This window comes from Tachysurus fulvidraco, chromosome 20 (genome assembly GCF_022655615.1).
Source record: "Tachysurus fulvidraco isolate hzauxx_2018 chromosome 20, HZAU_PFXX_2.0, whole genome shotgun sequence".
Classification (NCBI taxonomy): domain Eukaryota; kingdom Metazoa; phylum Chordata; class Actinopteri; order Siluriformes; family Bagridae; genus Tachysurus; species Tachysurus fulvidraco.
This window is the reverse complement of record NC_062537.1, coordinates 3365638-3392698: the sequence shown is the minus strand read 5'-3', so window position 1 is coordinate 3392698 and position 27061 is coordinate 3365638. Positions and strand designations below refer to the sequence as shown.

Sequence of the window (27061 nt, the reverse complement as noted above, 5' to 3'; positions counted from 1 at the left end):
AAAGAACCCATGAAGCAAACCATGCTCTTCTACTCCAAACAAAAGGAACACAGGTCATTAATTTCAATTTCCTCTCAAAGTTCAACTTTAAACACTGTTAAGAGTTGATAGCACAAACTCAGCTTGGAAACCGGTCTCAGGAGCACTACAGGCATGCCGTGTTATGATTAGTTGTTATAGCAGTGTGAAAACTATCCTATAGTCTGTCAGTAGGCCTGCTGTTGTTGGCTAATGTGTTAGTTTAACACCATGCTGCTCTTCCAGTCACCTGCTGCACCTCCTGCTTTAATCACTATCAGGCCTGTAAAGATACTTCATCATCAGGTTGTCCACTTTCTTCTTCTTCTTCTTCTCTTCCTTCTTGCTCGGAGGTCTCTCTTCTGTGAGACCACCTAGCTCTGCATCCTCATCAGATGCCGGTGCACATCGACCCGGGCCCTTCTTTATGCTGTTGGAACTCCGATAAGACACATCAGAGCTGGAGCTGGAAGACGAGTCGGACGACTCGGATTCAGACGACTCTGTCTCACTTTCCTTCTTCTTTCCTTTCCTGGACCCCTTTTTCCCTTTCTTCTTGGAGCCCTTTCTGCGTTCGTCGGCTGACGAGCTCTCCGATTCCGAGTCTCGCTTCTTCTTCTTTTTGGCTTTGCGACTGCTGCTTCTGCTGCGAGAGCTGAAACTGCTGGAAGAGCGGGAGTAGTCCAGTGCAGAGCCAGATGCTGAACGCTGAAGTCTAGATGTGCTTCGGTGAAGTTCAACATCATCATCATCATCATCGTACTGCAGGGAGCTTTTCACACTTCGTTTGCTTGTCCTGTCATCCTCTCCACCTTCTCCTCCCTTCTCTTCATCCGAATCCTCCAGACTGCGGCGCTTGAACTTAATTGGCTTAAAGCTGAGAACTTCATTGATTGCTTTTTCCAGGTCGGGATCCAGGTAGTTGCGGTGGCTGACTGGTTTGATGTCTGTGTCATCGGGTACCTCACCCCCAGCCACACGGCTCTGGGCAGGGCTGGAAAGACTTCGGGCTCGAGAGCGAGGACTATAGGAAGAGATTCCACCTTCACTAAAAGCCACGCTCATAGCATCGTCGTTGTCTGCCAGGTTAACCCCGAATTCGCTAAGCCGGCTGCTGCGTGCCAGCGAGGTCCGGGAGCTGACGCTGACACTCCCAGGGCTTCGTCCCCCTGAGCGGCGGCTTAAATTGGGACTCGCTGCGGACCCGCAGTCACTTCGGCTGTCGTCCATCCATGACATGCTTCGGCGTATACTGTAGCCGCTTACTGTGGAGCTAGCATCATTGTCCTGGTCCAGTCCACGCCGCAAGGTAGTCCTGCTAGGTGCCACTGAAGACACGACAGACTCCTTGTCAAACTCCTGGCTATTCTTGGTCCAACGCCGTTCCAGTCCTTTCCTGGCTCTGCTGGTGGCCTCAGAGTAAGCTTGGGAGATGACAGAGCCCCGGTCATCTAGGTCATCTCCAGGTTTCTCGCTTGACTTGTTCTTAGCTTTGCGGAGTGAGGAGCGGTCCGGGGTGTCCGGTTGCTCTTTTAGGGTGCTGAAAAGGGAGCTCTCGTCTCCAGTGCCTCCGATGGAGTCCTTGAGGTTGGAACGCTTCCTGTAGCTAAGCGTGCTCATCACAGACACCGATCTACTCAGCTCTGTATCTTTACCATCTTTATACCCTTCTTTCACATCCTGACCTTCTTTACCTTCCTTCCCTTCTTTTATGTCTTTTACATCAGCATTGGCTGCATTAGGATATTTGAGGCTTTGATGTAGGAGCAGAAGCAGGATACAGGAGGACAGAAAGATAGAAATCAACACAATAATGAGTCAGTTTGAATATATACATAAAAACTAGTAAATGTCACAATCCTGTACAACATCCACCCACTAGTGTTTAACCCCCATTAAAGCCAGCGCTTCACTGCGGTATGCCTTTAGGGAAGCGATAATCCTGTGAAACGGCTCCATACCGCTCTGTAGAGCTGCAGGTAATGCAAACCCAAACCTTCTCCTCAGGCAAGGAGCATAGGCTTATGAAGAAGGCGAGCCATACTGACCTGGGTGCCTTCAAGTTGACATCGTCTGATAGGGTCTTGGTGGAGCCCTTATTTTTTGAGATCCAAGACTTCACCCCATCCACGCGGTCCTCTACCTCAGAGTCCACATCCGAGTCCTCTCCACTGTGGGGAAAAAACCCGGAAGTTTCAACGAGTGGCAGTGACAGGACTGAAAGAACATGGACAGCAGCTTTGTTGTTGAATGGTTAAGACAGACAGAAAGCTTGGTTCCAGAGCAACAAACATAAACCTCAAACCATGCAGACATTGCTAATGTGTGTGTTAGTCAGTCAACTAGCAGGTGGACCTTAAACATCATCTCGACTGATATGGAATCAAACCTGGAGCGAGGAAAGGACCGAGAGTCGAACAATAATAAAAGCCGTAATTACGACGCGATGCAAAGTGCCGGTGCTGCTCCTCTTCACTGCAGGAGAACAAGAGACTATGACAATGATGAAGCTGGACTTTAACTGCATTAACAACTTCCTCCGTTAGATCGGCTGCATAATTGAGAACATTTGCATAAGTCCACTTGTGATTGTGATGCATGAAACAGGAGGCAACATAATGCCACAGGGCTTTCGAATATCTTAAAATATCTAAAGCAAACGGTCCTGCCCATAAATATGAATGTACCTACGTTTTTCCCTCTCGGCTCTTAAGATGTAAAATAAGTTCGGATGGGAATCTGTCGAGTGAAACAGGTCCAGCCTCTGAACAGAATGCAAATTACCTCTTGAAGGCGCAATTAACTATGTTAATGGTTATGTTAATGCTTGTCTGTTTCCCTGCCTGTCTATTTCTAACGATTGTAACTGAAGCTCGGGTACTGAAGCTTTGCACCTGAGCCCAGTCAATAACTGAGAGAAAACGCATTGCAAAAAAGAGGGAGAGAAACCGAGTCATCTCCATTTGTTCTCTTTTCTGCACCAATGACGCATCGACTGGCATTAAAAGCCCATCAGTAAAAGTTAGCAGGAAAACGACATGAGCGTTTCAGTATATTATAAATTAAGGATGTGGTGATTTTTTAATTTTTTTTATTTTTTGTTCCAGACTGAGAGCACCTCAGACGAGCAACATAGCATAAATGCTTTGCTTTTATTTAGCTCTTTTTCTGTTTTCCAAGTTTACATGGAGGTGCACACGTGTGCTGTTAAGGTTGTTCTTTATAAGCTTCATGTGAACTGAGGTACTGTAGCTGCCTCATTTGAATTGAGAAGGGTTGCAGTCGAGAGTGGGTGTTGGATCACTTCAGAAAAAAAAGGCTTTTGTACAGCTGTAAGTAAAGTTTGCATTTACTTTCCTCGCATCAGGATCCCCGGTTGTCTAACCGATAGCGAAGGATCATCAAAAGGTTATTTTCACCTGGACTGTTTTTCCTCGTCAGCTCAGCATCGCTTGCTGCTTTCTGCTGCCACCGGTGACCCCCTTCAGCTGAGTTTTATGCTCGTGATGTTTTAGAAGGTTACTCGATATTTTCACGGAGCACGATCTACCGTCTGCTTCGACTGCCATCGTGAAACGCATCCACATCACCGTCAATTTGTACCAAGTATAACATTACTGTATTTTATATTATGTGTGTTTCTAATTCCTTCCTATTAGTAAGAAAACACTGGCTTTCTTCCTCTTTCGTTATTTTTCTTTCGGTTTAACTTCAAGCTCTTTCTCATAGCAGATTTACCCAATACTAGCAATAACAACATTGCTAGTCTCGTATGTCCTTGAGGTCTTGTCTACCTACGTTAGTATAGACATGGGAAATAATTTTCCCAAACATAAGCATATTGTGAAATATAACAAATAAAAATAGCAACAGTTTACTGTCATTGTTTAAGCTGTCGAATATGTATACTTAAGGCATACAGGCATGAACGTATCTCAGTCACTCAAGACTTTAACTCTAGTGTTAAATCTTTACTGTGTGTGTTCATTATGTCACTTATTTTCATTTCATTTGTTTAATAGGGATTAGCATTAGAGCTACCGGCAATGTTTGTGGGATGATACATAGGTGGTGATGTTTGTAAAGAAAGAAAGAATTAAGGGTGAACCACTGTCATGTCCCGAGTGATTCATGATCTTTTTTGGTTCCTGAAGTAGGATTTGACACCAAGCCACTGTGTCTGTACACACTATTACCTCTCAGTCTGGTCAAACTAATCCAAATTCTGCAGGGGAGGGGTGATGTTTTTGCAACCCACCTGCTTACCTTTGTACCTTTATGTGCCGCACAGCCTCAAATTGACAAAAAGCTTTATCGGAGATGTTATTTTATATCTCGGATTTTATATATATATGGCGAAAGAAATATTGCTTGGCGTGTGAACACCTGGCTGTGAGGCTGACTTTATATCTTCATACTGGCTTTAATTTAGCTGTCAGGATCGTTCTTTCCTTTTCCCTGTGGGTGTTTGTACGCATACTGAGCTGTTAGAACGGGACATATTGTTCTTCTCTGTTTGACAGCATAGACTCAAAGAGCTGAAATATTTACATGAGATACAGTAAAGTGATCTAATAAAGCCGTTGTGGAACTGAGCCGAGTTGTTCTGTGGTCAGGTTGGTGCTCAGGTAAGATGTCCCTGTCTGAACGCACCATCTCCGGTAACCGCTCGGACACGCGTGGTGTCTGAATGCACATGGTTCGTATGTTAGCTCCATGCACAAAATATTAGTTGCCTGTGTATTTGTTTGCTAGTACGTGGCTACACTTGTCCTCACATTATTATTAGCAGCAGCGCTGTCAGGTTCGGATCGCACCAGTGCACAGAGACGGCTATTGTCAATTTTAGCAACTCAGCTACAGACTGTGGCTTGTTTTTTGTTTGTTTTAAAACTATTATTTAATACCGGCTGTAACAACCGACAGAGATGCTGTAACAGACAATTAATCAACATCTTGTACCAGACTAATCAGACTCAGGAATGACTCGAGTATAGTGCTATACTGTATGTGGGACATTCTGTTTGTCTGGGGAACTTATTATCCTTCCAGGAAATAAAACCCAAACACACATGGACATGACACACTAGCTAATGGAGAACTATTTATGTAATGGCCCTAAATTTGCATGCCATGCCCTTGCCCACTGGCGTGGAGCACTTGGGGCAGTGAGCACGGTGCACAAACACACACAGCCACTTCACAGTCTGGACATTAATCAGTTATGACATCATCATCCTATTGGTTACATATCTCTGTTCCACCCAATTAGATTTATCATTAAAGCTCCTGTAGAAATTCCCCAAACCACTCGACATTATTTGTACTGTTCAGTCATCCACAGCCCGACTCCCACACTGCATTATCCTCACACGCGCTCTACATTAATCAAACCACGCAGCTTAAATACGCATTACAGACTCGTAAAAAAAACATCTCTACTTAATGATTCATGGTGAGCTTCACTTTTTTCGGTGTGCCATGAGAGCAAGTGCTAAATTCATTACAAAGGTTCTTTGCAAAATTCTGGTATCCGGGTCTGTCTACTCAGATTTGTAGGTTCCTTCCTTCCAGATTCCCAAATATCAAGTAAGTCCCTAATTTCCCCCTCATTTGATGGAATATAATTAATATAGTCAGTACATGGTGTTTTTTTCTAGCAGGAGGAGGCCATTGATATGTGAATGCACATTACAGTTAAAGAGAAAAGGCTGCATGAGCTCTGATCTCACTGTTCTCATTCATGTTGCACAGCCGCTTGATAGATATTTATTCAATCTGAGACCATATACAAAATCTGGGGGGGAACACCCCCTCCGTCTTGTAGTTAATGGACACGCACACACACACCCCTGTAGTTAATAATCCAATTTTCATTTGATCGGAAGCTTCTTGGAGACACAGAATCCCTGAGCCATTAAAATAAAACCTGCCTTATTTGTAAGTCAGTATGAGGACAGCTAACGTCTAGCGTTGACTCTTCTGGTTGTCAAATTTTATTTCCAAAATATGGCCCACCATGTCTGATGATGCTAGTTTCATGCTGGAATGCTAGAATTTTAAACACACGCACACGACAACTATTGGCACAATTCTCACGCCTCACACGGCGCCCCTACAAATCATATTTAGAAGCAAATTGATGTCTCTTGACATTTTGATTTGTCTAGAAATCAATTTGTCCATTATTGTTAATATTATGGCGGTGGAATAAAGATAAAGCGACGCGCAGGAGAATTTGTCAGACACGGCTGGAGCTGACCCTCCACTGCAATCAGTTCATCCAGTTATTTTTTTTATCAATGCTGTGACGGTGTTCAGGAATCAAGTCGTTGTTAAAGGCGATGAGGCATAAACATGCTGGCCGAACGGACACGAGGCAGACGTGGCGTGTTTGCAGATTCATGCACAGAGTTAAAATGGCCGACGGACGCCGCTGTCGTGAGCATGTGATGATCAGATCTTTAGTTTCTCTCAGCATGCATTAATTATAGGACAGCGATGTTTTGGTGGAGCTCAAACAAACCACAAAGTGTTTCAGGTCTCACGTTTTGTTCTTCCTTTTCTGATACTTTGTCACCATGTCCTGCAAACTGTCGCACACACAAAGGAAAGGTGATAAACAACATGAAAATATGAGGTTCATCACAGTTCATCTGTTTCAGAGGTAACCATTGTAAGGGCTACCAAATAACCTTGTAGCTGTATTTAGGAGTGTATCTTTATTTATTTATTTGTACATTGTCTCTCCATGTCCCAAAATTGACCTGCAGAAAAGAATCCCAAGAAAACATAGTGCATTGTGGTCTACTGTTTATGTTAAACACACACGGACTCTGTATAACGCTCCGCTATCTTTAGCTCCAATAGCAGGCTTCTCAGAAGGATACTAAACAAGAGGAAGAAAACAACAAGAATAAACACACAGACAAGAAGCTTGCTCCAGGGACGCCATTACACCGGGTGGATATTATAAAAAGGCAGCAAACGCAGAACACGTTTAACAGACGAGAAAGAAATAGGGGGGAGGGGGGATAAAAGCTAACAGGTTTTTTATTTTTCGTTTTATAGGTTATACGAACATTACCTCAGCAATAAAATGTGTAATACATTAACGTGAGGACTACAGCAGGACAAACCTAACGCAGGAGCGAACGTACCTATCGATGAGGCCGTCGTTGTCGTCGCTCTCCATCTCGTCCTCGATCGCGGCTTGCAGGTCGCCGATCCTCTTAAAGGCCAGCTTGAGGTCCGCCTGCAGGCTCTGATTGGCTGCTTCCAGGCTTTCAATGTCCATTTCCTGATGGGACAGGAAGTTCTGCTGTTAGTCGTGATTTCGATATCGGAGTCAGTTGAATGGTGTTCATCAAGCTGATTGTATTGCAGTGCAGATTGCTGTGATTTTTTTTTTCTTATGATACTTTGATGTGTAAAAACAAATACGGTCTGTTAATCATTACTGAAGCACTAAAGACAGAGGTTTTATCCGGTTTGACAGATTTCCTGTATTTTCTTACCAGTTCATGCTTCTTGCGGCTGGCCTCAGCCTCCTTCTTGGCCAGTTCGGTCATCTCCTCCTTGAGGTCGCGATTCTGCCGCTGCATGCGTTTGTTCTGCTCTTTCTCACGGTTCTCAGCCGCCGCACGCTGGTCCCTCTCCTCCGTCATCTTCTCCAGGTTCTCCTTCAGCCGTGTCACCAGAGTCTGCAGATAATACATTTATTATAATAAGGCCATGGAGTATTGAATCTTACATACCAAGCATATTATAGTGTGGTGGTACAGCGATAAAGTTGTAATGGAAAGAGGAATCGGATCCTAATTAGAGATTCGTGTCATACAAGCATCAGAGTAAGGAAAAGGACATGGCCTAAAGTTTGAAGGCAGAACAGCATGTTAAATGTGACTGAGTGACTGAAACAGTTCTAAAATGTTGTATCTGGATATGTAAATACTCTGTTAGACATTTATCACCTGCACAAAACGTAAGGAAGCATCGTGTCTCAGAGGACGCTAGCAGCTCAGTGGGCATGCTGGTGAATAAAAGGCTATGACTCAAGTGTGCTCCTGTAAAAGGTGCTGATTTTTCACTCAGTCTCTTGCCCCATGACTTTAGGATGACCTACCACCCCGTCCACCCACACACATTGGTCATCCCTCGCTCTCTCACCTCCAGGCGTTTGATCTGGGTGCGCTCGTACTCCAGCTTGGTCTCCAGCTCGCGAATCTTGGCTTCCTGCCTGCTGACCAGAGACTTCTCCACCATTGACTGCTCCTGGAACTCCAGCTGGCTCTGTACAGACTGGAGCTGTGTGGAGAAGCAGCATGCTCTTCATTTCAAGGGTCATCAGTTACACACACACTTCACAATATCTGTGGTGCTCATCTCAGTATAGTGTATAGTTGTGATCCTTTCAGACCTTATCATATCTTAAGGGGAAATCTGAGTGGGTTTTATAACCTCACATCATGTCTAAAGGCAGGAGGTTTTTCTGTACTACAGAACAACATTGTTGGGGCAGTTGATTTGCACCAGGCACTGGATTGTAAACTGTAGCTTCTGCTGTCATTTATTGTCATTGTGGCTAAACAGTGTAGAAATCATTAGACATGCAGTGACAGTGTGTGCATGTAAACAATGCACGATACACAGCTGTGTGAAAATTTAACTCCATTATGATGTGAGGGGAATTTATTTATTTTTTACTGGCATGGATTCGGGGTCCCTTAGAGAGATGCATCTCTAAAAATCGCTGTACGGATTTGGAGTCGAACTCTTACAAGACGGTGTATACTTGTATATTTACTCTCTCACTCACTTTGGAGCCAGGTGAAAGGAGCAGCAGTAACTGAGCAGTGGCATTAGCACCCATCTGTGAGCGCTTAATGTGCCTCTGCAATTTTATGCGATGGAACGCCACAGAAAGCGAGCATGTCAGTCGAGCATCACCCGGACACATTTTTGACTGAGGCGATCGTCATCGTTGACGTTTAACTTTGGATGAGCACCTACATCACGCCCTGCTACAGCGAGTAAATAACGAGTAAAGGTGTCGTCTGTTCTTCAGTACAGAAAAACATTACTTCTTGTTTGCACCATAGATGTAGATGGATGTTCGATAGGTAACGCTGAGATATCGCTGCTATAATATTTAAATAGTAATTGCTTTTCTTTCATATCAGCAGCGAGGAAAAAATAACTACTGTAAAAATTAAAGCCGAGTCGGTAACGAAGAAAAAATCGGCACCCTCATTCTGACTCTCTCTTTTTTTTTTTATTTAAATATAATCTATCCTTAAGTTCTTAACCTGTAGCAATTTAAACGTTCTTGGAGAGCCATTATCACACGTACAGTAAGGTCCTTCTGCACACCCGGTGTGTGCCTTCTATAATTGGGAGCTTTGAATCAGAAAACCAGAGGTTTGTTGAGCTCCCGTTTTGGTGTCATTAAAGCGAACGAAGTTGAGAGAGCAGCTAATCACTGAACTAGATTTAGATAAAGATCTGAGATGATCTTTGCTCTTTTGGGCTATCGTGCTGCCACCGAGGCCCAGAGCGCGGCTTTGTGAGTGATGTTGCCGTTTGAGCCGTGTCGCAGTACCTTATCTTGAATCTCCTGCTTCTCCTTTGCGGCCTCCTCCAGCTGAGCCTGCAGGTCGGTGATCTGAGCCAAGTCCCTCGTAGCCTACAAACGTAAACACACGCCGTCATGTTATTCTGCAAACGTATTCTAAGAGCTGTAATGTGAGAAGGGAGACAGCAGTCTGTTAGCAACCTGAGCCACAGCTGCCTTGTGCTTCTTCATCAGCTCGTTGGTGTCCTCCTGGTCCTCCTCCAGACGTGACTGCAGGTCGTTCTTTTCTCTTTGCAGTCTGCTGACCTGTTCCTCCAGCTGAGATCCAGGCGGAGGAGGACAAGAGAAAGAGACGTCAGTCTCACTGATTTCCATCTGCTCTCGGATACAATTTTGCGCAGGTGATTTGATTTGTATCTGGAATCGATATAGACTGATACAAAAGGGTTTTGTGCTTTGTCCCTCTGTTGAAACCCTTAACGCCACTTCGTCACATAACCAAAACACTTCATTTCCCGTCCCTACCCAAACACACTTCAATTGAGATAGATTTTCCCAAAAGACCAAAAAAGCAAGGAGCAGTCATTAAGTGCACCAATTAGCAGCTGTAAGCAGACCGGCATCTCCTCCCGCAGGAGCACAACTGTCATTTAAGTGCCATTATTACAGACACTACTCCAAAACCACCGAGGAAAATGAAAGTCAGAAACGCCGTAGTATCAAAACCGATGTAAGAATAATTAGCCCAGAATAACGGACACGCATCAAACGTGGATTTGTATAGTTTTTTTAAAACGAGTATAAATCGCAGGTCTGAAGATGTCTGATTGGTCGAACGGCGACGATCCATTTCCTAGAACAGCAGCACAGACAGTAGTTTGGGAAGAAACTCAAGTCACACTTTTTTTTATATTAAGCCTATTGTTTTCATTTGTATTTGATCCTATAGTGATAAATCGTTCAGGAAGACGAGTACAAGCGTGTATTGTGTGTAAATCTTTTGGATGGAGTTTGCAGTGTCAGTGCTGTGGAATGTTTGGATCGGATTACCAACTGCTGGTGAGACCTTCGCTTGGTTTTTAATGAAAAACGTACAGTACTCGCACCTTCCCATGTAACAACAGTAACAAGCAAAGCTACAGTTTAATAGCATTTTGGGTTAAATCAGTCGATCAGCGTCTGTCGAACCGTGTATGCGACAAAACGGCGTGCACTGACCTGCACCCTCTCTGAAACACTTGAGTCATCAAAATATGTGAAGAAAACAATCTGTTCTTGATGTCAAACATTTACTATATAATTCATGTACGACTTAAATAAGAGACGTCGTGAACATCTTTTGTATTTTTCCTGTGTTAAATCACACCGCGCTTTAGTTCACATTTATATCATTACTGGTGTCGATTCTATGCCTCAGAGACGATGACACCGTTGCGACCCTTTTTTATCTGCTCCCTTTTACAGAAATCTGAGCGAATGCTAGCAGTAAATGGCTCTGGTCGTGTGGCCATTTATACCGCTCGCAGTAAATTGCTCATCTGAAAACAAGACAAGCTTTATGATCAATTTTCTCTATAGTTTGCTCTTTAGAGCTTTAGACATCCAAATGAGGGAATGATTGGCCTTTTATATAACCGCTACCCGTGCTTCTGTTGCGTTCTGATTGTGCAACGGAAATCGATATACACCATATACGCCGGGCCGAAGTACTCTAAGAGAAAGGAAGGTTAGAGCACACGACATGCTTTATCTTTTTTCTCTGTGGCAGAACTGTGTTTTAAATGTGCCCTCGTCGACTTTGCCTTAGGGTACTTCCTCATTACCGGGTTAAAGGTCGCTCTAATGCTTTAACTGGCTCAAAGATGTTTGTTGAGTTTCAGAAAAATTGTATCAACAAAGATATAGATTTTATTCCGTTGTTCTTTTCTCTTAACGGCGTAGAAACATTTACCGTTTAAATCAGTTTCTAGAAAGTAAATCTAATGAACTGAAACTAATCATGCTTTAGAACTATTCATTGATCAGATTAACGAACTGCGTTTGGCTCCTTAAAAACAAAACAACAAAAAAAACGACAAGGTGCCGTGGACGTGTCGGCTAATGGCAATAATTTACATTGTGTGTAAAATAAAAAGTGAAAATCTTTGCCTGTAAAACACTGCCACTCTTTTAATGACCATGTTTCTACCATTTTGTGGTAAAAAACATGGCAGGACAGAACACAGTAATTACACAGTAATTGCATGTTGTTGGCTCAGAGAAAGACGAGGAGATTATACGCTTTTAACTTCACACTTTTTCCCCCATAACTGCTCACAATAACCCACAATAAGGAACCATGGACAGCTCCTCAGAACACACAGGTAACACAAAGGCCACGCCTGGCACAGGGGAAAAATAATTCTACCTTTAAATTGCAGAATGCCTGTAATCTCAGCTGCAGCAGCTGTGGTCATGATCTATCCAGTGCCCTTGTGAGTAAAGATATAACTCACCGACATCTTGGCCTTGGAGATGTCCTCCATCTGGATGTGCAGGTCCTCGATCTCCAACTCCATGGACTTGCGTGCTTTCACAGCTGCTGCACAGTTGAACTGTGACTCCTCCAGCTGCCAGCAGACACACACACACAAAATTAAACATCCCCAAGCATGTACACACCTTGTCTACCCTTCAAATGTAGACCGAATGCATGTGAGACCTGGTTCTTAAGCTGTGAGATCTCTCTCTTGCTCGGCGCATTGCTCTTCAGGTGATCCAGCATGAGCTGAGCGTCAACCAGCAAGGCCTTGGTGCGCTTCAGATCCTTCTTCAGACGCTTCTCCGTCTCCACGTCTCTTATGCTCACCTGAGGAGACAAAGCATTTAATCGGCCATGATGTGGATTAGTTAGTTAGTCAGACTGCTTCAGTTTAGACCTTAATGTGGGTTTATTAGTCATGATTTGTTTGGACGACGCTATGCTGTGATTAATGAGTCACGTAGTGGGCTGTACCTGGTCCTGAGCATTCAGCAGTTTGCTCTCCAGCTCTCTCCGCTCTCTTAGAACCTTCTGCTTCTCATCATATTCCTCCTCCAACTGCATTTCCATCTGTTTCAGCTGTTGACACACACACACACACACACACAAGACCAGAATAGAGTTTACATGTACAAACACCCTCACTGATGAGGAGCCATGAGGTTAAAGTACTGTGACTTCTTGTCTTACCTTCTTACTACACGACTGTCTGATCTCTTCAACATCTTCATCTTTGGTTTCAAGCTCTTTTGAATGCATTTGTCTCAGCCTCTCCATCTCCATCTCCAGACGTAGCTTAGCCTGACCCCACACACACACACACACACACACACACACACACACACTTTTTGTTTGACACTAACAGTTTCTGTAATTTTGTTTTAATTGTGCAGTTCCTCGACTGTCTCAGTGTGGTCCTTATTCATGGTTTCCTACCTGCTCCAGCATCTGGATGGTACCAGCCTGTTCATCCAGCTCTTCCTCCTGATCTTTGACCTTTGCCTCAAGGTCACGTAGCTGCTTTTTCAGCTTGGATAGCGATGCCTCATCCTTTGACTCTTGAGAGGAGAGATCCTGTAGCTCTGCCTCCAGCTGCTCCAGCTTTACATTCAGCCCACACAGCTCCAGCTCCTTTTCCTAGACACACACACACACACACACACGGCCCCAAAGTCTCTTTCCGCTTATCTTCTAGTAGTGTTGTGTTTTTTCACTTTGCGCTGATTTAAATATTGGCACCCTCGGCTTTACCGGCCTCGCTGTGTCTTGATGGCAATAGGGGCTATAAGATGTTGACATGATCGATTCACATTTGAACTAAATTTAAGCATAAAGGAAATGAACAGTTGACTACTTAAGAACCGTCAGTGAATGTGATCACAGGTACAGGTAACACAACGAGGCCAAGTCTATACACACACACACACACACGTCCTTACCTGCAGTTGCTGTCTGATTGTAAACACTTCTCCAGTCAGCACATCCTTTTCTCTGCCCAGTTTCTCCCGCTGTGTCTTCTCTCTCTGCACTTCATCCTGAACCTGGTTCAGCTCCAGATCAAACCTGCAACACACACATTGTGAGCCACCATCCTGATCCTGTGTCGGTGAAATGCTCATAATTAGAGGTGGGCATCATTTAATAAGATTCATATAACCTCGACAGATAGAACAGAGGCAAACACTGTCCTCCATCCACTTTTCAACATCACAACAGTAGCCATGTTTCCTCCCTTTCTCTCTCTCTCTCCCCCTGTTCTGAAAGATCTCTCTGCATTTGGTTTCCTGTCAACGCTCATTATCAGTGCTCACATCTGGTGTTAACAGCAGGCTCTTCATTTCAAATTGCACACTGAGCGTGAGCACGGCATTCTGCTCAAGTGTCCAGTGAGCGTCAAGACGCTCGAGTTTCTCCGAACGGTGAAGAGGTGCTCACACGTGACCTCTGCTTCCAACTCGCTTTTCATCTCTCAAACAGGTCTTGAGTGGCTCTCGCTCGGCTCCTCGGCTGTAATAAAGGAGCTGTCGCCGTCGAGCCCCTTGAAGATGGACCGTGTCGGATTTAAGGCAAATGAGGTCCAGGTTTCGGTTCAATGTAATTATATAAAAGTTTCCAACGTTGGAAAGGAAACGGTGAAAGAACCATGGATAGGATCAGATGGGCCACGGCATACATTGTTCTCAAGTCACACTGAATAATCGTTAGATTATTTCCCTTCACCAGCACCACATCTTGAAGAGCTGTTCATTTTGAAACAGTTGCCCAAGAAGTAAAGGTAGCTGGATTTAAAAAAATCTACACTAAGTAATAATATAAAGGATAAACATACCATGAGAAAATCTAGACCTGTCGACCAAATCACTGCTCTTTGTTCCTTTTGATTCCTCTCGGTGTAAGACTGACGTCGGTCACCATGGTTATCATACTGCGAAGTCTAATCTACATTATTCACACCGTATCTAAACCCACACGCATGTGTTTATCTCTAATGAATGTGAAACGAGAGGCTGAACACTGCATGTACTCACTTCCTCTGCTTCTTCTCCAGCTCGTGGTTGCGGCTCTGCTGGTTCTCCAGGTGCAGTTTGGTGTCCTGGAGCTCAGCCATTAATCTCTGGCATTTCTTCTTTGCCTGCTGTACAGAGCGCTGGGTCTCCTCCTGATCGGCCTGCAGGTCAGTGAACTGCTCCAAAAGAGAGAAGACGGATACACGGAGATGAAAAGAAGCAAAAAAAAAAAAAAGAAATCAGCCGTTCGTCTCGTAAGGCATACCACATTTACCGCCGAAAGGTTGTGTTCTTGTGGAAAGAATAAAACCTGCACCGTTTTCTCGACTCATTTTTTGAATCCGAGCTCCGGTTTAGTGTGAGGATTGTTATTTATACCGTCTTATATTGTATAAATACATTTATCTTTATAATATAAGTTGCAAATGAGACAAAACCTGTCAAGTGTGAAGACTGAAGTTAGAATGTTATAAAAACGCTGTGTGTTTGGAAATCTCGAAATATTTATCAGAAGTCATTTAAAATGGTGACTACTAAGCAAACAGTTATGTATTAATGCAGTTCAGATTTCTTGAGAAAATTAAAAGCTACTGGTTTTTTTTTAGTGCTAAATGTCTGTGATTGGTTAATGCTGAGGTCGGTTGTAAAACGAAGCACACAGTAACACACCTTTCTCTCCAGAAGCCTCTTGTTCTGCTGCTCTGCCTCCAACTTGTCTTCAAACTCCTGCTGTAATTTCTTCTTGGTGAAGTCTATTTCTCGGACAGCTCGGTCGTACTTCAGCTTCCATTCACCTCCTGGAACAGGAACCCACATAACATTTATTTACACAGTACGGTGTGTAACAGGCGTGTGGTGGTTAAATGTAATTACATGTGCAGCATGGTTAAGGTGAAAACAGCAGCAGTAGTTGTTGTTTACTTGGAATTTACTTTCACTACGTGTGCCTATCTCAGGCGTCATCGGGCATCGAGGCAGGATACACCCTGGACGGATTGCCAACCCATCGCAGGGCACACACACACTCTCATTCACTCACACACACTCACACACACTCTCATTCACTCACACACACAGGACAATTTTCCAGAGATGCCAATCAACCTACCATGCATGTCTTTGGACCGGGGAGGAAACCGGAGTACCCGGAGGAAACCCCCGAGGCACGGGGAGAACATGCAAACTCCACACACACAAGGCAGAGGCGGGAATCGAACCCCCGACCCTGGAGGTGTGAGGCGAATGTGCTAACCACTAAGCCACCGTGTCCCCCTTTACTTTCATGTATACAGTATTTTGTGAGGTGGGTTAGTAAATAATATGAAAACAAACTAGCAGGTAAACATCAGCCCTGATTGCTGTAAGTAGGATTACTCAAGTTTTAGTTTGTAAAGACTTTGTTATTTTACCGGTTTCATCGTCATCGTCGATTTCGCCGTTAAACTCCGTTGCTCTGAGGAGCCGCGCCTCCATCACCTCCACCTCCATGCTTCCCATCTGCTTTTTCATTTCCTCAAACTTTGTCTGGATTCAGAGAAAACACACACACCATCCTCTGAGCTGAGCAGTCATGATGTCGTGTTCACAGCAGCGTTTTTCAGCCTGTTTATTATCTTTACACGTATATTGTTGTACATGTTCTGTATCGAGCTTTGAGGAAGAAAACGTGTTTAGTCCAAGCTCACTTGTAGTAGCTTAAGTGCAGATGTTGAACATCTTCTATATGTTTATGTAATAACATCAGTAATACTGTAGGTGGACTCTAGTAAAGCTAGTGTAGATGAGCGGTCTAGTGTACCGCTCAGTCATTACCTGTAGGTCCTTCATGTCCTTCTCTAGACGCAGCCTTTCGGCCGTCTCCGTCTCCAGCAGCTGGGATGCCGACTCGCCGGTGTTCCTCTCATCTGAGAGCTCAGTTGAGAGCTCTGTGATCTACAATCAATAACACTTCATTATCCAATTCTCTCCATCAGTCTTGGTGAAATGAGCAGAACTGCTAAATTTGGATATGTTAAAGAAGGCCCATAAGAGCTGTTCACAATAGTGCACAAAAAAAAAAAAACACAACTACGTATAATTTTATCATTATATCTGTTAAAGAGATTCCCAGATAGTGAGTGGCGCTAACCCTTTTATTTTATTTTATTTTTTACCTTGCTCTCCAGCCGATCTGTGTTCAGCCTGAGCTCATTCCTCTCCTTCTCCACCTTCTCGAGCTTTGCTTTCAGTTGCTGGATCTCCTCCTGCAAACACACAATCACCATGCTGCTAATCACGCTACAAGGAAAACAAAGACCACACAAGACCTTTCATCTGATTTTCTTGTGTGCTGGAAGCAGAAAAATAAATATCCGCAGATAAGCTTGACAGATCAAAGCCGTCTCGTTTAACCCTCTGCTGTCTCGCCTACTCACACACGACATTACCGCAAACAATAATGGCACTTCTGTTTAATCATGGCTTTTCTACATTTTAGAAGAGCGTACCGCTGGGAAGAGAGCCACGAGGGTACGCTTTGCCTCATGTCTAGGGTTTTGAGTGCAGATCTGATCAGGATGTCAGGGGAGTGGAAATCAAAGAGCTGTCTCCTTCTCTGGGCCTGATCGCAGACAAAAGCCGTTCGACCGTGTCAACCTGAAATGAAACGCTGAGGGATTCAGCGCACGCGCGAGCGAGTGTCTGTGCACTTTGTAGCCATCACTAGAGACTAAAGATCAGTTTATACCTGATGGGTAGCTGAAAATGAAGCTTTCGATCTGTGCCTTCAGGCAGGAAACAAGACCAATGCTAATGAAGACTGACGAGCAAAAGAGGCTGAGAGAGAGAGATAGAGACTGAGACAGACTCACATCTTTGCCACGGATCTGTTCCTCGCTGAGCTGCACCTCGACGAGAGGACGCACGTTGGTGAAGAGCTTCCACCACTGCCAGTCCTTCACACCCCGGTTCTTCTTGATGTTCTTTTGGATGCAGCGGATGGCCAGGTCCTGGACCTGTTCAGCAAAACATCAGAGAGGAAAAAAAAAAAAAAAGAGAGAGAAAATGATCTTGTGGGTGGCGCATGGATTCACAGAGATCTTTTTTGGTAATGCAGAGGAGGAGATCTTCAATTGCTGCAGAAGCACTGCAACACTCTTATACGAGGGATTCATGAACATTTACGCTGTGTACATATCCACAACATAACAGCTACAGAACGTCAAATTACGTGATAGGATTCAAAATGTTACTGCACTGAGTACACCAGCTTGTACCCACGGTCCGAGCAGAGACTGTAAACAATAGGAATAACATGATCTTCAGTTAAAGAGCCGGGCCTGAGGGTTATGTGGTTTTAATCACCCAGTTTTCTTCCAGTTTGGTCATTTCCCAGTTCCTTCCCACTAGCTGACGATGCAGTTTTTCATAATGCTGCTCTTGCTAATAGTCAAACTGAGGTCAGTTGGGGGGGGGGGGGGGGGGTGTCACACAGTACCGACATCCCTCACACCAGACTCTTCAAACTTTTTTCCCTTTGTGCCATTCTTTCTGATTACAGACTATACAAACCTGCATGGCAACCGAACAGTAGCATAATAATAGACATAAGTGTGTGCGTGTGCATTTGAGCTTGTTTTTTTTTTATTTTATCATGACTGTAACAACTGCCAAAAAAAAAAAATCCATCAGCTTTTCAACACACACAAAGGCTGGGAGCTCTTTTGATTAATTAAATCAAGCATCCTGGCAGACGGCTGAGGATTTTGTGGTATTTACATGCTGCTTGTGCGTCTGTAGCAGCAACCGGTTTTGTGAAAACCCAATTAAAGCAGCACACTGCTAAGCATCAAGTGGTTTTTGCCCTGAAGGCCACCTGTTTGGCCAATTATAATTTGTCATGTGTGAGATGCTAGAAATAAACCCACACACACACACACACACACTCAATTGAACATTGAGGTTAAATGACCAAAGTAGAGTTTCTGACATTCTTGGTGTAGTGAAGTCTCACAAATAATAAACAAAGCTAACAGCAGCCGTGTGTCACTGTAATCTAAAGGAACCTACACAACAGTGAAGAAAAAAGGAAATCTCCATTCACACTGGAGAAAGGGGGAAATGTGCCGAGGTCTTCTCCAGACCTCGGATAAACTTGTTGTTACTCCAAGGACAAACAGGTTGTAATCCAGTCCTCCTACACCGTGTTAAGCAAAAAAAAAAAAAGGCAGAACTCAGATACAGGAAATCTGCTGCTTCTTCTCATAACGCGTCCTTCAAGAATCAACACCACTTCGAAGCCAATCGTCATTCTTCCATAAACCCAACACCGATGTTATCGTCGGAGGCGTTTAAATGATTAGATTCCGTCCCTGCGTGCTTAATTGAAGATGGAGGATGCTGGAGTAGGATAATAACGACGTGTGGATTAAATGACGAGCGAGGAGCCGCACACGGGTTTCATAACGCCGTGATCCTTTAAAGTGCTTTCTTCTGGAGAAGCACTCACTCAGCTCTGCTTGTTCTTTCAGATATAAGGCTGTCTTTTACATCCTGACTGGTGTGATCCGGCACGATACATATGAAAGACACCGTACATCTTTAGATAACGTTTGCAGACGTTCCTTCATAACGACTCGCTCTGGAGTACGAGACGAACCTCTTGAAATATTAAAGTAAAAAAAAAAAAAAAAAGGTGCAATTATATTAATTGCATTAGCATTAAGCTTTTACTTTTAGAACTATTAGTTTTTAACTGATGCCTTTATTAAAAGGTCCTTCTAACAGCAATGCAATAAGTGAGATCTTAAAGCTATTACTTCATTCTAACCAGCTCCAGTCATACAGTATATACAGCAGTCTTAGATGACACAAACAACATGCCGTCGTCTTTTATTACGGCTCGCTCCGACTCGGACCGAAGACAGAAGCATCCGTCACCTTAATGGAAGTGGCTCCACTAGGCATCCTTATTCCTGCCTTTTCAGATTTGTAAACCTCCCCCAGGCCAGACTTACCTTTATGAGAAATGGCCTTGTTCTCTCACTGAGTCTCTATTCCAGCTCCGTGTCCATTATTCACTAGCTACTTACACACTACCGCAAAGGTGAAAGGACACGAAACACATAATAGAAGAATCAATAGCGGGAAAATTACTTACTGAAGAAGAAGAATAAAAGTAAAATACAAAGAAGTGAATCGTGGGTCCGCTCGCCCGCTGCACAAAACACGCTGAAACTGATAAGGCTGCTCTTGTGTAACTGCTGCTACGCTGCGGTGTTGCATTTCAGACCCTGCCTCGCTTTTCAGCTGTAGCAGAACTTTAAACTAATGAAATCTGTCTGTTTTATAGGATGAAATTTCAGGAGCTCATCACTGGGCTATTCAAGTGAAGGAAGAAGAAAAATCCAGATTGTTTGCTTAATCAATCTGTCTGTCTGTCTGTCTGTCTGTCTGTATATCTATATATCTACCTGTCTGTCTATCTACCTGTCTATCTATCTATCTTTGTCTGTCTGTCTATCTATCTACAGCTGTCTATCTATCTATCTATGTCGGTCTATCTGTCTACCTGTCTGTCTGTCTTCATCTATCTATCTATCTATCTATCTATCTATCTATCTATCTATCTATCTATCTATCTATCTATCTTTGTCCGTCTATCTGTCTACCTGTCTGTCTGTCTTCATCTATCTATCTATCTATCTATCTATCTATCTATCTATCTATCTATCTATCTATCTATCTATCTATCTATCTATGTCTGTCTATCTGTCTACCTGTGTGTCTGTCTTCATCTGTCTAGCTGTCTATCTATCTATCTATCTATCTATCTATCTATCTATCTATCTATCTATCTATCTGTCTACCTGTCTGTCTGTCTTCATCTATCTATCTATCTATCTATCTATCTATCTATCTATCTATCTATCTATCTTTGTCCGTCTATCTGTCTGTCTGTCTGTCTGTCTTCATCTATCTATCTATCTATCTATCTATCTATCTTTGTCTGTCTATCTGTCTACCTGTCTGTCTGTCTTCATCTGTCTAGCTGTCTGTCTGTCTATCTATCTATCTATCTATCTATCTATCTATCTACCTGTCTGTCTGTCTTCATCTGTCTATCTGTCTAGCTGTCTATCTATCTTTGGCTGTCTATCTGTCTATCCGTCTGTTTAGCTGTCTGTCTATCTATCTGTCTATCTGTCTGTCTGTCTATCTGGAATTCACACTGAAGCTTAATTCCTTAAACTCTCAGCAAGTGGAGACATTCTTCAGGTTCATAACTTCACGTGGTCATGGTGTGAGACCTTTAGGCTTTGATAATCCAGTCTATAAACATCACACTTTCACAGGATCAGTATATTAAACAACCTACACACACACACACACACACACACACACACACACACACACACACACACACACACACACACACACACACGACTTTTCCCCTCATCCATACATATGTACATCCCTCAGTTATTATCTAACCCACTTACAGTACATAATATAACTGGTTTTCTTTTTTATTAACATATGCTTACGAATGACTTTTGTATATGTTTGATAGCTGATGTTTAGGATAAAAGTTAGGAACCTGCTAGAGTAGGCAGCAGAGGTTTCCACTAGGTGTTTACAACAGTAACAGATTGAACCTAATAAAAGGCTTTGGGGAGCAGTCGCGTCCCCTGTGTGGAGGAAAAAGCCCGTGGCTGCTGTGGTATGATTAATGTGATTCTGGGGGAAAGGCGTTGCAAACTTTTTTGGGAAGTCGGAGCCGGACACAAAAGGGATGAGTAATGACCTTCACCGGGTAAGAAAAATAGTGTTAATTAGCTGTACATGTATGTCTTTAATCGCAGTCTGATTGTCCAACCCACCAGTCAAGACCTCCATCAGACAGCCGGTGTTGTTATTTGTTAGAAGGTCAATGTTGAGTTAGGCTTCTGATCACCTGATCAACACCATTCCTAAATAATTCCTAATAGTTATATGCTTTATGATCAGTAAAATGAATAATAAGTGTTATTCCTTCTAAACGCTGATTACTATATTTGTCACGAGTGGTGTTCAGGATGTGTACATAAGCAGTGAATGATAAAAGAAAGTGAAAGTGACGTGACATACGGCTAAGTACGGTGACCCATACCCAGAGAATTTGTTCTCTGCGATTAACCCATCCAAAGTGCACACACACAGCAGTGCACACACACAGCAGTGCACACACACAGCAGTGAGCACACACCTGGAGCAGTGGGCAGCCATTTATGCTGCGGCGCCTTCATTTTCAAACCCACTACCTTAGGGTTAAGAGTCAGACTCTCTAACCATTAGGCCACGACTGCCCACCCGAGTGCCTAATGCCCAGGTGGCATTTGAAAGCTGTCGGTCAATAACAGGGCTGTGTGATGAAGGTCTGCCAACCAACATACATTCACAACTATTCCAGATGGATGGTCAGAGAGGCGGTAAAAGGGATGATCTGAGTTACAAAACTATTATTATAAAGTGCTCCAGCTTCTATCTGTGGATCGGCTTATTGTGTAATAACATGGATATTAAATCAGTAGCAGGAAACGATCGCCGCTTAAGTAACAGCTTATAATAGACAAATTAGAGGAGCTCTTTAGAGATCTTCTACCATCCCGTACATTTTATCCGTTAAAAGTTAGGTGTAATATTCTAGAATGTTCCCGTTATCGCTTATGTCGTAGCAGCCAGAAATGATGACTGTTACTGGGAAAGCACAAAGCCCTGCTCTTACAGTAAGTCTTAAAGTTACAACTGATACTGAGACGTGTGTGTGTGTGTGCGTGTGTGTGTGTGTTGTGGTTGCAGTATTTACCTTCCTCTTCTTGAAGGCCTGGCGAGACACATAACCCCTGCAGGCAGCCTGGAACAACGTGATGTTGCGTTTGGTCTGCTCATCTCTCTGCTCTTCTAGCTTAGCCAAAGTTCCTGCTCTGAAAAACACCTGATACACACAAACACAGTGAGAGCATCACTACAGTGTAATCTCTCCAATTTACCTCCCGAGCTGCACTTTAACTGATAATGATGCAATCCTGTTGTAACACAGACTTGTACGTATTGTCATATTCTATTGTTCTCATCAGGGTTTGAAGTCATTTTCCTGATTTTGTGACTGATTCTCCGCACGGTCTGTTCAGAGCTTGATGAAAATCTCCAACTTACTAAGCACCGTACTCACTGTACACTGACCCAGATATACACTACCGTTCAAAAGTGTAAGATCAGCTGTCAGATTTTATACAGCACTCATATTTTATTCACTAAAGCTTAACACAGTGCAGATTTACATCTTATACACACACAACGTTTGAACAATGAAATTCGTACAAAGAATCTTATAACGGAATTATCCTTAATTTAAATTACCCAAGAAATGTCTCCTTACAGATTCAAGTCCAAATAACTATTCTATTGAGATTTAAGTTTACGTTCGTGGACAAAAGTTCGAATGATCGTGAATAGTGATGACGTCCATTGACTGCACTTGACACTCGAATGCTGACGTGTGTGAACAGAAAATAAAGTACAATACTCCGACATTCACTTCCTATAGCATACAGTATGTCCAACTGGTTTGTCAGTCGTTTACAGATGTCCATCAACCGAAATGCCGTGTGTGTGCACTTTAAAGTGGATTATAAACATAGTGTTTCATAAGCACAGCGTTCGGAGTGATTCACCTCATCATTACAGTCTTCTGAAAAGTCTTCGTGCTTAGTCTTAAGTGTTTTTATCGCCTTCCGGAAGATCTGTTTTTTATTATTATTATTATTATTATTCATGAAAGCTATTAAAAAGTAAAACCAAAACATGAGTGGTTCATAATAAACAACAAGAAAAGTTTTAATTGGAAGAAAAGACAAACCACTGCTGGATTCACCGTGAGGGCGGGGCCTAATATTTAAATAAGCACGCTTGATTGACGAGCAGAACTAAATACAACAGTGCAAGCGGAGTGCGATGTAAATTTCTACGTGTTGTATAAAGTTACCCAATTACAATAAGTTCTGCTTGCTAGAGTCTCTTTCTCTCGCTTGTTAGTGGAATCAGATTTGCTCGCCGAGTTTTAGGGGTTTTAGGAAGTGCGAATCTGCTAGAAGACGCTGTGTGAATTGTTAATGAAAATCTCTTAATCTGTACCTGCGAGTGGTCCGGTTTTCCCTCTGCACCTGCCAAATAATTAACCGTCCATTCCAAAGTCAATGAATCTGCAATTGTGTGGAAGCGGAGGAGATTCTTTCGGCGCCACCGTGTCTGTGTGTTCTCTCTCTGTTGATGGGATTAGATCTCTGCTCGGAGACTTCGCTTTAATTTGTGATTAGCAGGCGAGTGTGTCGGAGAGAGATGCGCTTAATAACCCTGTCACCTGGCAGCGAGGAGCCGAACAATGACTTCCACACAATAGGCAGATGCTTTCTTTTGTGTTGGTGCGGAACATGATGTTTCTGGGATGAACCACACAACCCCAATGCTGATTCGCAAGGACTAGTGATTTCTGTCCTTGTTTTATTTACCCCTTTTTGCGCTACCTAGTTGCCAATCTGGCTTTTGCTTCTAGTAGGAAAGAAAGAAAAGTACTTGAGCGAGTACAGTACTCACCCTGCTCAGGCCCATGTGATAGTTGCTCTTCTCCAGGTCCAAACACTCCAGCAGCTCCTCTACGGCCTGCAAAACACACCGACGTTTATTTCTGTACGAGTGTTGTCACTTACTAGTCAAGCAGAAGACGATCCGAGCCCGATCTCCGTTTTAAGTGATGCCTCGTCTATAAATAAACAGATAAAACAAGACCAAAACTAACCAGAGTTGAGCTACTTCACAGTCCCAAAGCGTCCTACTAACGCTCAGCTTCAGTGTCATCTCTCTCTCTCTCTCTCTCTCTCTCTCACACTCTTTCTTTTTTTTTTTCTTTCACTTCACTCTCTCAGTGTAGGACAGGTCTTGAGAACCCGATCTGAAAGGCCCCATCTAGATTACAGTGGACGAGGGGGTGGCAGCCAGCAGCACTAAAGCACCATTGTTCCAGTCTGTTTCCACAGAAACCCATCAGCGAGACGCTGGCACAGGGGAAATCTGCTTCTCGCACTTTTTTGCCCGCTCTCTCCTGCTAAGACTGGCTTTTGTGCTCTCCTCCTTCTTCCCACCGTTTCATTTCTGCGAGGCTTCATCCGCAGGGAATTCAAACACAATTGACCTTCCTTTCTCTCACAATTCTTGTCAGGATGAAAAAAAAAAAAAAAAAAAAGGAAAGTCTTCACGCTTATTTTCCGCCACACAAATTCAACAAAGTCGTACGGCCTGGGAGATTTCGAATAAACGCATAGTTTTGCAAGCACCAGTCCCACTTTCCTCTGCAAATCGTTAGGTTCAAGATGGCAGCCACATTTTTCAGAGTTGATAATTGCTATAAGATTTTTAGGCCATTTTCCAAGCCCTAAGCCCCAGAGCAATTAATATATTTCTCCTGTCTGCACCCTGTATTGATTCGAGCGGGAAACACAGCTGGGAAAGCTTGATTAAGCCGTCACAATGGGCACGATTAACTCATCTCTATTTCTCTGTTACGGTGGCACAAATGCAAGAGATGAGTGCCAAGCTTTGTCTCATTTCCCGTAAGCCCGGAGCGCTTTATCCCTGTCTTCACTCACCCTTTTCTCATCCTTTACGATGTAGTTACGGCCAAGCTTTTTGGTCAGGTGCGGAGCCAGGACGTCGAAGCGACGCCGAAACTCCGAGAACACCATGTGGTCTGGATAACCTGCGATAAAAGAGGAGGTTGGTTCATTTAGCCAAGGAATGCAAAAAAATAAACTGCTATAAAACTGAAGTTTGACTTCCTGATATTTAACACACCTTGTCTGTAGATGCGGAGAGCAGCCAGCAGCTTGGAGCCCCTGATCTGAGCTCTCAGTAAGGACACATCCAGCTGCATGAGGCCTGGATCACAGCTCTCACCCTGGAGCTCCGCAGAGCTGGAAGTCTTCAAAGCATCCGTCTTAGGTAGCAGACAGTGCACAAAGTGAACCCTTGACCTCCTGACTGTGTCCATCAGCGCATCCTGTAAGAAATCATATAATAAGTATATACACTAGTCCAGGACCTTGACCACAAACTGCTTTTGTTTGTTTGTTTGTTATTCAGGTGATGTGCTGTGTTTTTTCCATAAAAATCAACGTTACCGTACCGTATTATTAAACACTCAAATTTAATGCCAAGTTTCTGCAAAATAAAACACCTGCTTTTAGGTTCTACTAATTAACCGCATGCTTTCCTGCTAATTTCTCACCACTTGGAGCTTGATCTGGATGCAGAGGGATTTCTTCTTCACAGCAGCCATGCCGGTGGTGAAGGTCTTCCTCATGCTGGTAGCACGGCGCAGAGCGAGCTGAGAGCCACCCTCCAGCCCGGCGATAGAACCCGACAGCACCGTGGCGCTGCTGGAACGCCCCAAAAACAAGGCGCTGATGTTCTTCCTGTTAAATAGTAAGCAAGAAAATGTTGCGTACGTTAACAGTGATGATTCCCCAGACTTTAGATACAGAACCCGCTCTTCATGAGCCAGACTGACTACAGCCATATTTAATAACCTGAAAGGTTTTATGGTGCAGTGATCAATTTATTATATATTGTGTCTGCTGCACTAATTAATAACTTTTCTTCAATCAGGTGTGTATGTGTGCGTGTGTGTGTGCTGACTTGTCTTACTTTTGTGAATTCTGTAGCAGATTGGCTGCATTCTGGGAGGCAGGATTTTGCTTGGCGTGGTTCAGCCAACCACGGACGTCGTACTCCACCCAGTCTGTGCCATGGCTGTGGGCGAGCAGGAAGTGATGCGGCTGCTCGCTCTTCAGCAATATTGTGTGGCCTGCAGTAAATTCAAGCATTTATATGCCTCAACATACATACATATATATAATTTATATTTGTGTTTGTGTGTGTGTGAGTGAAAGAGAGCGAGAGACCTTTGCTCTCTTCTTCTGCAGGGCCGTAGTAGCTAAAAAGTCTCTTCATTAGTGTGTCCTCTGATCCGGTTGGGTGTACTGCCTCCTCCTCCATCAGCCACAGCAGCCCCCTGGCCTCATCTGTCCTTGATGGTGTCCGCACCTGACAGACACACACACACACACACACACACACACACACACACACACACACACACACGATACATGATTTACTCAACATGACAGGCTGCAGGCAGTGCCACAACACCTTTAATGATGGCACAGAGGCCACGCCCCCTATATTGAGACTGGCAGGCACAGAGGCCATGTATCTTTTACTGGTACTGACAGGCATATATATCGATATATATATATATATATATATATATATATATATATATAGATATATATATATATATATACAGGCTGGAACTGAGAAAAAGGAGGTCCAAAAACCATCATTGCCCCAAAGCAAATTTGTTCATAA

At 43.5% G+C, this 27061-nt stretch overlaps 1 protein-coding gene across 13 annotated transcripts in view; it reads right to left on the bottom strand.

Annotated features, from left to right (window-relative positions):
* Nucleotides 1-27061, bottom strand: part of myo18aa (myosin XVIIIAa) — a 72069-nt gene that overhangs the window by 2046 nt on the left and 42962 nt on the right. For 9 of the 13 annotated variants that reach the window (XM_047805120.1, XM_047805119.1, XM_047805115.1 and 6 more), the window contains 27 exons: nt 26596-26737; nt 26339-26498; nt 25920-26106; nt 25487-25691; nt 25282-25391; nt 24233-24298; nt 22446-22574; nt 17470-17613; nt 16774-16863; nt 16433-16552; nt 16030-16144; nt 15290-15417; nt 14642-14796; nt 13553-13676; nt 13050-13250; nt 12804-12914; nt 12588-12692; nt 12294-12440; nt 12088-12201; nt 9794-9910; nt 9620-9703; nt 8188-8325; nt 7536-7721; nt 7179-7318; nt 6567-6611; nt 2067-2189; nt 269-1771 (listed from right to left, as the gene is read on the bottom strand). In XM_047805120.1, coding sequence (XP_047661076.1) covers nt 286-1771; nt 2067-2189; nt 6567-6611; nt 7179-7318; nt 7536-7721; nt 8188-8325; nt 9620-9703; nt 9794-9910; nt 12088-12201; nt 12294-12440; nt 12588-12692; nt 12804-12914; nt 13050-13250; nt 13553-13676; nt 14642-14796; nt 15290-15417; nt 16030-16144; nt 16433-16552; nt 16774-16863; nt 17470-17613; nt 22446-22574; nt 24233-24298; nt 25282-25391; nt 25487-25691; nt 25920-26106; nt 26339-26498; nt 26596-26737 — 4872 coding nt within the window. In that variant the 3' untranslated portion in view covers nt 269-285. The remainder of the gene's footprint in view (nt 1-268; nt 1772-2066; nt 2190-6566; nt 6612-7178; nt 7319-7535; nt 7722-8187; nt 8326-9619; nt 9704-9793; nt 9911-12087; nt 12202-12293; nt 12441-12587; nt 12693-12803; nt 12915-13049; nt 13251-13552; nt 13677-14641; nt 14797-15289; nt 15418-16029; nt 16145-16432; nt 16553-16773; nt 16864-17469; nt 17614-22445; nt 22575-24232; nt 24299-25281; nt 25392-25486; nt 25692-25919; nt 26107-26338; nt 26499-26595; nt 26738-27061) is intronic. The other 4 variants (XM_047805127.1, XM_047805118.1, XM_047805125.1 and 1 more) reach the window with 3 other exon arrangements.